Source organism: Panicum virgatum, chromosome 2K (genome assembly GCF_016808335.1).
Source record: "Panicum virgatum strain AP13 chromosome 2K, P.virgatum_v5, whole genome shotgun sequence".
NCBI classification, from domain to species: domain Eukaryota; kingdom Viridiplantae; phylum Streptophyta; class Magnoliopsida; order Poales; family Poaceae; genus Panicum; species Panicum virgatum.
The window spans coordinates 41011594-41024717 of record NC_053137.1 but is presented as its reverse complement, the minus strand read 5'-3'; the positions used below and the strand labels follow the sequence as shown (position 1 = coordinate 41024717).

At 47.8% G+C, this 13124-nt stretch overlaps 3 protein-coding genes across 4 annotated transcripts; 1 reads left to right on the top strand and 2 right to left on the bottom strand.

The window, feature by feature from the left end:
• The first annotated feature begins 1865 nt into the window (after window positions 1-1865).
• On the top strand, window positions 1866-5267 carry LOC120677121 (ubiquitin domain-containing protein 1-like). 2 transcript variants are annotated; one of them, XM_039958372.1, is made up of 5 exons: window positions 1866-2048; window positions 4316-4438; window positions 4599-4718; window positions 4795-4886; window positions 4967-5219. In XM_039958372.1, exons 1-4 carry the CDS (start codon window positions 1997-1999, stop codon window positions 4848-4850), a joined length of 351 nt encoding a protein of 116 aa, XP_039814306.1. In that variant the 5' UTR covers window positions 1866-1996; the 3' UTR covers window positions 4851-4886; window positions 4967-5219. The 2 variants fall into 2 exon arrangements, with proteins under 2 accessions (XP_039814306.1, XP_039814305.1); XM_039958371.1 differs by having other exon boundaries at window positions 1867-2048; window positions 4795-5267.
• Window positions 5237-6689, bottom strand: LOC120677105 (E3 ubiquitin-protein ligase RDUF1-like). The gene is made up of 3 exons (XM_039958370.1): window positions 6342-6689; window positions 6146-6204; window positions 5237-6004 (listed from the first exon to the last, which is right to left on the bottom strand). Exons 1-3 carry the CDS (start codon window positions 6474-6476, stop codon window positions 5458-5460), a joined length of 741 nt encoding a protein of 246 aa, XP_039814304.1. The 5' UTR covers window positions 6477-6689; the 3' UTR covers window positions 5237-5457.
• Window positions 6690-8478: 1789 nt separating this feature from the next.
• On the bottom strand, window positions 8479-12802 carry LOC120677089 (sulfite exporter TauE/SafE family protein 3-like). Its single transcript, XM_039958369.1, has 12 exons — window positions 12209-12802; window positions 11700-11859; window positions 10702-10902; window positions 10548-10612; window positions 10408-10438; window positions 10251-10330; window positions 10085-10171; window positions 9864-9914; window positions 9535-9756; window positions 9356-9449; window positions 9129-9269; window positions 8479-9043 (listed from the first exon to the last, which is right to left on the bottom strand). The coding sequence occupies exons 1-12, from the start codon at window positions 12401-12403 to the stop codon at window positions 8958-8960; spliced, it is 1413 nt and encodes a 470-aa protein (XP_039814303.1). The 5' UTR covers window positions 12404-12802; the 3' UTR covers window positions 8479-8957.
• Window positions 12803-13124: the final 322 nt, after the last annotated feature.

Here is a 13124-nt window from a genome sequence, read left to right as displayed (position 1 = left end):
TTCTATGCCATAACTTTAGCACTCTAGGTTTCACAAAGAAACAAAAAAAAACTTTAGCACTCTAGGCATGAAATTTTGGCAGCAGCCATGAATGAATAAGCCCCATCTCTTTTCTTTTTATTTTTGTATATAACCAGCAGGGGGATACCGCCTCTCCTGTTTCAAAATAAAATGAATAGATTACACAACTTTCTCTTAAACACCAACATTGAAGTTTATTTTCTGAAATTGAGTTACATGCATCACCTCACCGATTATCAACCCTGGATGCCAACTCACCTCAAACATCACGTTGATTAGTAATATTAAGAGCATCTCCAAGAGCTCTTGTATTTCGGGTAAATTGGCTAAAAAGAGAAAAGGAGACAAAAAAAAAATCCATCCAACATATAGGCTATCTACCTCATCTTCTATTCTCGTCTTGTATCCAGCGGGCGTCGCTAGGCAAAGATGCCTAGCCCATCGGCTCTTGTATCCCGCCCGCATAGCCCCACCCGGCCTGCCTCCCGCCCCACACCCGGCGGAGCGCTGCCGGCCCCACCTCCATCCTGCTGGCGCCGGCCCTGCTCCCCCAGCGGCGACCACGCCCGCCAGCTCCGCCTCACCCCCGCCTTGCGCTCCCCTCGCCGAGAACCCGCTCGTCGTTGTACCGCTCCAGGGCCTGGAGCGTGAGGAGGAAAGGGGGCTTGTCGGGGCCAGCGGCGAGGTCGGCGTCTGGGACCGAGGGGAGGATGTGAAAGGTGATGCCCGGGTGGAGGCGGCGACATGGTTGACATCGACGATGCGGAAGTCGGGCGATATGGCCGGCGGCTCGGCGGTGACCATGGCGACGTCGAAGTCGTGCCTGAGGAAGACCTTGGCGAGCTACACCATGGGGACCATGTGGTCGACGCCGGGGCTGGGGTACAGGACGACGGTCTGCTAGGCATGGACATGGCGGCTTCCTTGTCCATGGAGGGCAGCTGGACGGCGGGAGGGGGGGAGGGGGGATGGACCAAGGACACTGGTGGTGCCGTGGAGTCGGTGGGGAAGAAGATAAAAAAAATGAGTATGACACGTGGGGTCCACTGACAAAATAGCATGTGGAGAGTATAGATTTAAAGAGTCTGTTGGTTTACCCATACTATAGAAGGTCTTCTATTTTTTTACAAAGCTTGTAAAACTTCAAATTTATATAAGATTATATAAGAGCTCTTGGCGATGCTCTTCATATCTTTTTCTATTTTATAGGAATAGAGATTTTGCTGAAAAAATGCCCTCCAACAGTCTTTTCAATTGGATATCTAAATATAGACATTCTATATTCCGGATTTCTCGCGAGTTAAAATGGAGAGCGAGAATGACTCTCTAGACTACAAACAAGATATAGAAAAGATGTTGAAAAGTACAAAGAGAATGATTTTTATTCAAATGACTCTCCAAATGATGATTTAGAGAGTACTCCCTCCATCCAACTATCTAAGGCCCATTTGTTCATAACTCAAAGACCACGAAAGAGTTAACATGAAGAAAAAATGCAATTACTTTGTCCTCGTTTAACGTGTCCAGTTTAGCCTCTTAATTATGGCATTTGGTCATCGGGATCCAATGCGCATGGTGGACGTGGGATAGGTTATAAAAAAACTTTGGTGCCACAATGGATCCGGGGACGGAGTTACTCTGCCACGGTCCACGAAGCGTCGCACCCCATGACTCCTAGAAAAACTGAAATAGGCCTTGCATACTTGGATTTTTTTCAAATGGGCCTCGGATAGTTGGATGGAGGGAGTAGATTTAAAAAAAAACTCTTAGAGATCTCTACAAACCTGTCATTATCCTGCCATGTCATCCAATCACTGGTACTAAGGAGTTCGGCTTAACCGCACAACTAAGCCATCCTGTCGCTTTCCGTTCGTTTCTTTCGTTGGAAGGCAAGACGAGCCAGCGCCAGCGCCGCCGCCCCCACACCCCACTCTGCCGCGCCGCCGCCGAGACGCGGCGGACTTTCTCCCGCCCCATGGGCTGCGCAGGATCCATCCCGGCCACCAAGGAAACCGGAGGAAGTAGCGGTAAGAGCCCACGATCCCGATCCCCAATTTCTTCGCTTTGCCGGGCGATCCGGGCGGTCAGAATCGGGGGGTTTCCTTGGGGAAATTTGGGTTCCTGGGCCTCGAGATTTATCGGTCCCTCGGGGAGGGGCGATCTTGGGAGGGGTTTGGGCGGCGCAATGCGGTACTGGCTGGGATGGAGACATGGAGTGAGCTGCGCCCGATCGTGTGGTCTGAAGGGATTAGCGCCCGGGTCGAGCTGTACTTGGCGAGAGTTGAGCTTCTTGGTCCCAGTTGGGTCAGATAATCAATTTAAGGTCCTACTTTCCTTTTTTTTGTGAAGTCTGGTGAGAAATACGAGTGATGCTGCCGTTGGGGACCTCGTTATTAATGGGATTAAATTGGTAAGGATCAATGGGCTGCTGAATTATCCCATTCAATTGTTGTCTTGGTTTCTTGATTGGTAGCCAAAGGCATGGCCCTTCTTGAAACTGGGGCATGAATGAAATTCCTGGTGTTGCGGGATTTCTATCTAGACTGGTGAGTTTCCAATGATGGGTGAGGATGAGGTTGGGCAGCGCCTGTAATTGCAGTGCCACTGCCAGTTTGTTCTTGATGAACTATACATCTGCACAATGCTATGGAGTGGCGACAAAAGAGTGGACTGGGCAGCTGTTTGTTTTTACACCTTTCTTTTTTTATTAATGCGTGGATGGTGGTGGTTGCCATTTTCTGTGTGTCTAATGCATGCTCTTATTAAAGATAGGAAGACCATGATCCATGCAGGTGTCCGTGAAGAGCCATTAGAATGTCTTGATTAGTTGGGTTTGTTATGATTAGTGTTGTCTGAGGTGAAGGCTTGAAGGGCCCCTTGCTCTATGAGATATGTGGGCAACTTGGCATTGTATTTATCTGGGTTCCTAATATATTGTTAAGTGATGGCACTATAGTGTGTGCCATTGAATTGTAAGAACCAGTATTCCATATTAAGCATGGGTAACAGATATTTTTTTATCTTCAAGTGTATAGTCTTTTGTGCTTGATCTGCCTGTTCCTTTATCTGAGAACATGCACAGATTCCAACGATGACTCATTGTTCTGATTTTTGATCCCCTGTATAGTATATTGCAAAATAACTTTTAATTGTGTGCTAATATGTTTTTCGTGTGCGTGTTTTTTTTGGGGGTGGTTGTTGTGTGTGTGTGTGTGTGTTGTTTTTTTTGGGGGGGGGGGGGGGATGCTGGAAATGGTAGCAGCACAGAGATTCATCTTGTATTTGTGGATGTGGTAAACTACATAGCAAACAACAAAGTAGCTAACACACACAAAGATTAATGGTAGGATTTAATGGTGGCGGAGGCAAGGGGGTGCTGGCAGGGACCATGGCCTCTCCTATGCATGCACGCCAACTCTATTAGGTAGTAGAAATTTGCATATTAGTTGATTGAAATCATACACTTTCATTGCAAATTAAGCTGTGAGATGGAGTAGGATTGAATGTTAATAACAAAAGTAAATAGTTTCAATGAAACGAATATGCTAATTAGTGAATTAAATTACAGTATGTAATTTAAGATTTTATTTTTAGAGAAAAGTTTAGTATGGTCCAACACTTCAAATTGAAATTGGATATAATCATAGTACTCCAGTGCACATTTATTTTTGTCATTTAAAACTTGGCACGACTTTCTTCTAAAAATCTAATCTAGTTTTAATCTAAACATGTGTTTGGTTGAAGAACGGGGCTGGATGGGATGAATCCATGCGCCTGCACTGCAGTCCACATCACTGCTCATCACCTGCCTTTGTTGGTCACGACCCTAGATGCGCCGGCCGGAAGGGCATCCGACGCGAATTGATCTCTAGGCCAAGCTACTCGCTTGTGCACCCTCAAATGTTGTCTCACCAAAGTCTTGGTTGGAGGCACTCGCCACTACCCCTCGAGCCTCGTCTTGTTGGAGTGCATTTGAGGTGCTCATCCACATATATTCGCTTCCCCAACGATTGTCTAAATTTTTATTGGCCCCCCTTAATATTAAATCTTGGTTCCGCCCCTGGAAAGAATAAGTCTAAAGATAGTATTTTTATCAAACCATTTGCAAAGACAGAACTGAATTGTTTACTTCATTGTATGTGCATTCGCATTTTTGTTGTGTATTCATTTTTTTTGCATTTTACTGTTTCATCTATTTAAATATGCAAATTTTTCTGTGATAGCGATCACCTTTAGAGATTTTGCATGCTTAACTGATCATCTTATTTGGTGAGGTTTATAATATAATATGCAGATGCTACTAAGAAAGTCAGAAAGCCCAAGCCCTGGAAGCATCCCCAACCAATAACGGTGGCCCAGCTCAGGCAGATGCGTGCCGAGTTTTGGGACACAGCTCCTCACTATGGTGGTCAGAAAGGTAATTTTTCATATTTTTGATTTGTTCATGTGTCTTTCTATCTTGTTTGCATCATACTTGAGCTAATTCAGCATTTTTTCCTTCTTGGATGCATAATTGTTTAGATTTCTAGTTGCACCTATCTATAGTCCTTGTACTAAATATTTTGAATTTTGTAAAGAAATTTGGGATGCCCTTCGAGCTGCATCAGAATCTGAGGTATCCCTTGCCCAGGCTATTGTGGAAAGTGCAGGCATAATCATTTCTAATGCTGATCTGACTCTCTGCTATGATGAAAGGGGTGCGACTTTTTCCTTATTTATTTGCCTTCTTTTACTCCACAATTCATTTGTTAACAGGCCTGTTTGACATGTCAGGTGCCAAGTATGAACTGCCCAAGTATGTTTTGAGTGAACCAACCAACCTTATCTGAGATAGCTGAAGGGCAGACGTAGGAAGGCCTACTGATGTAAAAAACTGTAAATGACTTCAGATGCTAAATCAATTCCTTGTTTGAGTGTCTTGGTAACTGGAGCACTCTTGATGCAGAATTCAAGCTTGCTTTGGTAACTTTCAGAAAAAAGGCTTTTCTATTGTTAGTAGCATACGGTGTCCTCGGCCACTTCTGGTGTTCAGATAAAGTTTTTCGTACCCGCCCTTCCATCCTCTCTGTTGGTGTTGGTCCTACTGTAAACATGAGTCTGCTTAGAAATATTTGCAATGAGTTAGAATGCTGCTCTAAATCGTTCTCATTGGTTAGCATGATACAAGTTGGAGTAAGCTATACATTTGAGCAGCAGCATGTCACATCTCTTTCAGTGAATTATATTGCAAATGATAGATTTAAGTTGGTCTTGTAGTGTTAGCAGTCATGAGCTTGTCTGACATTGCAGAGTCAGTGCATGATAATCAGCAAATCACGTTGGAAGTATCTTGTGCCAGTTTACATTATTGCCAGATGTCTGATGGCACCGGAATCTCACGAAACTGGTGCTGGTAGAGCTTGAGTGTTACATGTTCATGTCCTGATGTAGATTCGTCTAGTGGTGGTATGAGTATGACATGGAATCAGAGAGCCTGACCCGGCTGAAGGCCTCCTCCATGGCCCTCATCATCGCCAGCAGGTCCAGGTCCAGATCCAGCGCACCATCTTCGCCGCCGTTGCTGGTGTTGATGTTCCCTGCAAAGGTGTTCCTCCTCTCGCAGAGCGCAGACCGGCACACGGGGCAGGTGCCGTTTCCCTTCACCCAGGGGGTGATGCACCCATGGTGGAACATGTGGTTGCAGGGTGTGACCACAACCTGCTCTCCAGCCAGGAATGTCTCCAGGCATATGGTGCACGCCTTCTCCTCTTCTGTGACTGCTGGTGGCGCCTCAGCTCTTGCACTTCTGGTCCGATGATGTCTCATCTTTTGGGGGTGTGAGGGCTTGTATTCCTGCTTCCTGAGCTGATCCATAGCCTCCCTGAACTCCTCATCAGTTAGTCCAGGGTCCTCTCGCCTGTGTCTTGGATTTGTGGTCATACTGCTGCTGCCACCGCCACTGGCATGGCGGATTCGGAATGGTGCATATGGTTGCAGAGGGTGCCTGAGCACAGTATTGAATTATTCGTATGCTACTGGTGATAAGAATGCGAATTACCATGGGTTCATGTGTTCCCTTCTTCCAAATTTTGAAGGAATTGAAGCTGAAATGGAGAAGTGGAAAGAAGAGTCATGTGAACTGTACCTGGAAAGTCCAAAAGGTTCTTGTCTCAATCTCTGCTCTAATATCCTCCCAGGGTAATCCTGGATCAAAAACTCAAATTCAAAAGCAAGCCTTCAAATATGAAAAACAGTGAGCAAATGAATTGTACCAAAGTATTTCATCATCAGAAAACGTAATCCCCAGAATTTTGCAAAGAAGAGAGGTGCACGGTTGCTACCCCATCCCCATGATGCAGAAGCCAAGGGGCCCTCCTCCTGGACGACAAGTGACGGTACATGGCGTATTCATGCTCCGGGGGCAAAGGACCGTACTCCGGCCCATAGCTCCCATCTGGCCACCGGCGGTCCGTCATCCCGCTGCCGACCACCAGAGAGCCGTCCGGGTTTTCAGTGGTGTGGATTTGCAGGCTGGTGACTGATGGTTCTTTGGGCGTGCTGATATAGATGACCAACAATCCTTGTTGGCTCACCAGGTGGAATCAAGAATCTTGTGCTTTTGCTAGTGCTGCTTACAGAAAGTGAGCATTGGATTCTCCTTCCAATCTCATCGGATGAGGCATTGTTCTCGCACGATTTTTTTTAGAGAAAATTCCTTGCATGGCCCTAGAGGAAATAGGGCTTCCTTGTGTGGCCCTGGAAAATAAAACTTCCTTGTATGCCTTCTACTTTATTTTCGATCCCTTCTGTGGCCTTCCCGTCACCTCCCGTTAGAAAATCCGTCAATATCACACGGGCCCGGCGGCCGTCTATTCCACATCCCCCCACCCCCGCGATGCAGGCCCCGGCACCGTCGCCGCCCCGCGCCCCCATTGACCTGTTGTTGGAGGCATCGCCACCGCCGCCGATGAAGGCAATGACGCCTTGTGCCTGTTTGCCCAACCCGCCGCACGGGCCATGATGCCTTGCTCCTCGCCATGCTCATCGCCGCGGCCGCGACCGCCTCCCCGGCCACGTGCGCGTCGTGGACGCGCCGCTCTCCCTTGCCTCGCGTGCCCCTCCTGGACCTCCACACCTTGCTGCTGCGTGCGCTGCGCGCCGCCGGCGCCTCCCCCGGCGGCGGCGTCCTCTGGGAACACGAGCGCGCCGGAGGGAGCAGGCCGCTCGAGCAGAGCCGAGCAGCCCGGCCCCCGCCGCGCCGCCCGCCCCAGCGCCGCCGCGAAGGCCCGCCCAGCCCCGGGCCGAGCAGCCCCCCCCCCCCCCCCCCCCCGCAGGCGGCCGCCGTGGAGGGAGGAGCGCCACTGAGGGGAGGCGGCCCCGCCGTGGGAGGACGGAGAGCAGGGGCGGAGGGCGCTGCCGCGAGATCCACCGGGGCAGCGGCGGTGCTCGAGGAGAGCAGGGGCGGAGGGCGCCGCCGCGAGATCCACCGGGGCAGCGGCGGTGCTCGAGCTCGAGCCGGTCCTCCCGCGGAGTGCAGAGGGACAAATCCCTCGCGCGTGCCGGAGCGCCGGGGAGGGAGGCCTCCCGCGCTGGATCCGAGCGCCGCCATGGCCACGCAGGCTGGATCCGGGGCCCGCCCCGCGCATCTTCCACCGCCGGCGAGGGAGGGGGAGGGGGAGGGAGGAGGAGCGCCGGCCGTGTGGGGAAGAAGAGGGGAGAGAGATAGGGGAGGGGAGGTGGCGGTACCCGCTCTGCCCCGCCGAGCTGCCGCCGGCAAGGCTCCCCTGCGCGCGGCCGCTCGCCACCGTCGCCGGCCCACGCGTCGTCGTGTGTCGGGGCCGCTCGGCCCGCCCGCCGCCGCAGCTCGCGGCGCGCTCGGCCCGCTGCTCGCGGCGCGCCGTGGCCGCTCCGGCCGCCCGTCGTGGCCCCTCCGCCGGGCGCACGCGAGCCAAGCGGGAGCGAACTCGCCGGGGCCGGCGCGCGGCACGGGGCCAGGGCTCCCCTGGCGGGAGGTTGGGGAAGGGGCGGGCCCCACCTGTTAGTTGGGCGCCGAGAGCCCTGTGGCCGCGCTGGAAGGACGGCGTTGGCGTGCCGCCCAACGGAGGAGTCACGGAGGTCACGGCAAGGCCATACAAGGGATGCAACATAAAAATCGGATCAAAGAGGGAAGTTTCAACTCTTCAGGGCCATAGAAGGGAGCGTGATTTGTTCCAGGGCCTTCCAGGGAATTTCCCCTTTTTTTATCACAAAGGCAAGAGGGGAAAAAAAACAGAGACAGAACTTGACTGGATGATATTTCACAGCTTAGAGAAATGGGGGCAATGTTATCATGCTATGTTGGAAGTTTCAGACCACTTGTATAAACGAAAAAAATAGCTCTGCTAATGCAATGGAGCTTCATACAGCTCGTTTGAACTCAATATTAGAAGCAATGAATCTGAATACTAAAAGAGCGCATCTGGGACTTCTTTTTTCAAGTGAAACAATGAGGAACTGGATCTTCAGATTTACAAAGATTTCGACTCACCAGTTGGAATCAATGAGGAATTTTCTGCTGCCACTGATGCACGCAGAGAGAACAAAATAATACAGCTTTCTGAAAGTTCGATCTTGCAGGATACCACGGTATGTTATGTGAAGAGCTGCCATGAGTTTCCGATGACAGAAAATGCATATATAGCTTGAGTGATGACCAGACGACATTCTGCTGGCAGAAAGGCAGCTCTACAGTAGATAGGAAATTCTTTCTTATAAAGTAGTAAGAATGATACACAATGAGTTGACATAAACTAGAAATCAGAAACCACTACAAACATGCTCCAAAATTCATCTGATTCCAATCTATTGAGCTTGCCACCCTTTGGAGCTGTGGCACAAATAGAATCTCTTCAGTAACCTGCCCTGAAAATCGAATCATCCAGCCCTTCGGTTCTTGAATAGAAATCCACTTTTGCTTCCTATGCATCGTACTTGCAAAGGTCCTCAAAACCCATGTACTCATGTTGTGCAATCTTGTAAACCATGTTTGAGATGCCGACCCCACCTGCAGGTCGAGAAGAGGATTGTATAGGTAACATAGTTCAGAGAGTGGGATCCGGTCAGCTGCAATCAGGTGTAGAAGATTGTACCAAGAGAGATAGCGCTGACGAAGATCATGAAAGCCAATATGAAGATGATAAGCGATGCCCTCCCTAACCAGTTAATCAACTTCCTCACCACATGCTGGCCGATGATGGCAGCAATGAATGCCACAATGACGAAATAAACAGCTGAAGAGAGAGGCAAAGAAGTCGAGTCAGTATATGTCCATTATTTTAAGAAGGGAAAAGGAATATGTGAAAGAAACAGCTCATACCATAAGGCACCGGAAATCGGTTCAAGAGATAGTATTCAACAACTGACATGGAAGATGAGAACATCATCGCAAAGGTTGCTGTGGCACTTGAAACCTAGCAGAGATTCAGTTACAGAAGCGTTTCAGCGTCAATCCATAACACGAGCAGGCATGAAAGGAAGGATTGGGGAAGAGTGTACCTGGGGAGGGATGCCGAGCTCCAAGAACAGTGGCCCCATAATGAAGCCACCTCCAAGACCTAGCAGACCACCAACAAGTCCAGCAGTGATACCAAAGAAACCGTATATGAATATCTGATGAAGCTTCAGGGTACTTTGTTCACTTCCCTTTGATGATAGCACCCTCTTCCCACTCATCAGCCCAAGCCCTTCATACATTGTCACTCCTACTGACACTGGGACCTATGTCCAATCAGCAGAAAGATTTAATCATGTTGTGCTTGCTATATGGTTTGTGGCCAATATTGTAACCATACACCATCCATCTTTTGTATTCTAAAATGTAGTACCTGGAGAAGGTTCAAGACCCAGTACCATGGGGAGCAAGTAGCAGTGTAATTCTGAAAACATTAAAGGAAACCAACATATATGTTAAAATATTACTGTTAAGAAACCAGAAAAAGTTGGCAATAAATCACACGAATTTAATCAAGATCCACCGAGTCTTAGATAAGGCTGATGTTGATAGTCCACAATTTTAAATTGTAACTTTGTGTGCTGAAATTCTCACCTTTGTGACCTGAAGAGCAAGGAATGCCACCCACACAAATGAAAGAAGACCAAACTCCTTCCAGTGGATGTTCTTCATGATTGATGCCTGAAATATTGACGATTTCTAGCTTAAAATCTTTATGACTGGTAACAAAAGAATGCAGTGTTGTATGTATATGATTTACCGCCTCATCTGATGGGGGGGCTTTTGTGGCACCTGCTGCACTTGGTCCAGTAGGAAGTGGTGCATACTCTACTTCCTCACCTGAAAGGTTGAAAAAGGTGAGGAGAAGCTTTTATATTTATGACAGATGAGCAGTTTTTTTTTTCTTGTGCTCTTACCTGCAGTTTGCTCCAACCGTTTTGCAGCCTCCTGAAAGAAAAGAAAGTAACCTCATTAGTATAGCATGAGATCCATGAAAAAGAAGGGGGGAAAAGGCATCGCTGTTCATAAAGAAGACAAAGAAATTACAAGAGATTACCTTTTGGATTATTGTCTCTTTCTTCCATGTCTCAACGCCCTTCAGGAAGGCTTTAGTAGATGTGCCTGTTATTCAGTTTCAAGGTGTAAGTAAGGCCACCCATGAGCAATAGATGAGCTATTTCCCTCAGTTTTGTAAATTGGTAAAGGATTACCTAGGAAAAGGATTATCAGGAGAACTGTGACCAGCCAGTCAGGGAATATAACATTGAAAATCACACCAATGCTGATCCCAAGCATTAGCATAGGCTGGATGAGGACAGCTAGGTCATAATCGATCACCGGCATGTCCAAAGTTGGATGTTTCAGTTTGAGATTATAGTAAACAGTTGAAACAGACGCTCCCATAATCATACCTGTGCAAACAGTACAATATATATCTCAATAAATGTAATAAAAAACGATACTCTACAATAATTTTTTTATTATGTAATTTATTTATAGTATCTTGTATGGATACATATAAATTTATATTTTTCTTCGTATGAATATAAAGAAAAGATAGATAATTAGGTTTTATTTGATACTAGAAAATAATGTAAAACCATGCCTGACAAATAGAGAAGGATATCATAAAATTAGTTAGTTTGCACGTTAAAGATTTCCAACAAGTAAACTGCACCACTACAGATATGGGCAACACACTACATGTATGATGAAGTACTTTAGAACCTAACACAAGATCCATACCTTTCATTTATATTTTAGATTTTCTATTACTTGCTTGTGTACAGCTTTTGCTCTTTATAGCTTCCATTTCTATACAAGGGAGGATATCAACGTTTTGCTGAAAAAAAGTATTACTTCCAAGAAAGGTAAAAAGATGTAATATGTCCGCACATGAATCTATAATAATCAATCACAACAGGAACGTGCTTTGCGTAGAAAACTACTGAAAAAATAGCAGCAACTACAGCTTTTTAGGATATAATAAAAGGACCTTAATTAGCCAAAGGCTCGCTTCCCAGAAGTACTACAACAGCAACCGGACAGAAAAGATACCAGATGAAGATGCATACCACGCACACATGATTCATTCACGAAAGCACGTACAGAATACTAAATAAGCATGATAAATCAACTGTGGACAGCAAGCTGTTGCTTTCAGAGTATGCACACTAGAAGCATCCGGAGGAAGAAGGTAGATCCTCACACTTTGATATCGCAGTCGATGACTTAGGATCAAACCCAATGATGAGTGTCAGCATCGGCACAAAGATCCCACCGCCACCAACGCCGCCAACACTCCCGAATGCCGCACCGAAGAATCCGATCAGTGTTCCCAGCACAATTTGCCAACCGAATTGCATTGGCTGTAGAAAGCAACCAACAAGATTCACCAAATCAAAACCTCATGTCTTAAAAACAGGGATGAAAAAAGAATTACTGAAAAGTACAACTGGGATCACCGCAGTGCAATAAGTCATGGCAAATTAAATAAGATAGCTCAGTTCTATCTGCACGACCCAGACTGAATCCCATGATACATGCAGAGCAGAAGAGCTCTGACGACACTACGAGCCTACCAAACATATCCAATCTTCTGAATTAGCAAACTTTATCCAAAGCAAAGTGTAAGCTCTGGAAAAAGAAACAAGTTCTCTTTCCGTCAAATGAAATCGAACAAATGCTTGAAAATATGAAGCAGTCTGTAATTGTTACCGGCCAAACGTGTTGGTACGTGCTGGCACCGCTCTTCCACAACAGATTGGCGACCTTCTTCAGGAGGCCCATCTCCTCCTCCGGCGCCACCGCGTCGCCGACCAGCGACAGGCCCCGATCGGCGGCCACGGCGGCGGCGGCCGCCGCCGCGAACGCGACGCCGAGCGCGGCCGCGGCGTGCCACTTCCTCACCATTGCTTCCCGGCACCACCAACTGAAGGCAGCTGCGTGCTGCTCCCAAGAACCCAATCGGATCCAAGGAATTAAAGATTCGAGGCTAGGCTTTTCTCCTTGGTACAGGAGCCTCGGAAATCACGGGATTGAATTGAACGCGCTCTTGCGGCTGAGGGTTCCGGGCTGGGAAACGTGCAAGTGCAAAGGTCGCAGCTTTTTCTGGGATCCGGGGTGGTTTTCTTGGAAGGATTGAGTGCGAAAACAGCAGGAACGGCGGCGGCGGTTGTTCAGGGAGGAAGAACCCGCTGCAAGCGGGACGAACGCAATGGCAATGGGGGGAGGAATTAAGATTTGCGCGGCGTAGAGAGAGAGAGAGAGAGAGAGAGAGAGAGAAAGCGAGCGGCAGGGAACGTGTGTACTGAGGAGACGGCCGACGAACTCGGTGCCAAATTTAGAGGCGGGGACCTTTTCCATTTTGGCCACTGTACAATCTCACTTTTTCAGAACTGGACGCTGAAACTGCAAGAGAAATTAATCCTAAAATTATAAATGCTCCCGATGCATGGCCCACAATTCTTTTTTTTTCCTAAAAAAATCCTGAACCACATTTCTGTGGGAAAATTGCACGCAGGAAAAATCTCATCATGGAAAAAATTGGCTAGTGTCTTTGTGTTGTTACACATAAAAAGTGAAAACAATATCTGGCATAGTGATCCCATGCATGTTAGAGTTCTAAATCTGC

Bases quoted from the DNA above. Each gene is read 5' to 3' on its own strand.
- LOC120677105 (XM_039958370.1), bottom strand. From the start codon at position 6,476: ATGACGGACCGCCGGTGGCCAGATGGGAGCTATGGGCCGGAGTACGGT. The intron at 6,205-6,341 runs GTAGCAACCGTG...TTTTTGATCCAG, and splicing joins TTCTGCATCATGGGGATGGG to GATTACCCTGGGAGGATATT. The intron at 6,005-6,145 runs GTACAGTTCACA...TACTGTGCTCAG, and splicing joins GAACCTTTTGGACTTTCCAG to GCACCCTCTGCAACCATATG.
- LOC120677089 (XM_039958369.1), bottom strand. From the start codon at position 12,403: ATGGTGAGGAAGTGGCACGCCGCGGCCGCGCTCGGCGTCGCGTTCGCG. The intron at 10,613-10,701 runs GTAATCCTTTAC...ACTGAATAACAG, and splicing joins CCTGATAATCCTTTTCCTAG to GCACATCTACTAAAGCCTTC. The intron at 9,915-10,084 runs GTGAGAATTTCA...TAATGTTTTCAG, and splicing joins TTGCTCTTCAGGTCACAAAG to AATTACACTGCTACTTGCTC.
- LOC120677121 (XM_039958371.1), top strand. From the start codon at position 1,997: ATGGGCTGCGCAGGATCCATCCCGGCCACCAAGGAAACCGGAGGAAGT. The intron at 2,049-4,315 runs GTAAGAGCCCAC...TATAATATGCAG, and splicing joins GGAAACCGGAGGAAGTAGCG to ATGCTACTAAGAAAGTCAGA. The intron at 4,719-4,794 runs GTGCGACTTTTT...TTGACATGTCAG, and splicing joins TCTCTGCTATGATGAAAGGG to GTGCCAAGTATGAACTGCCC.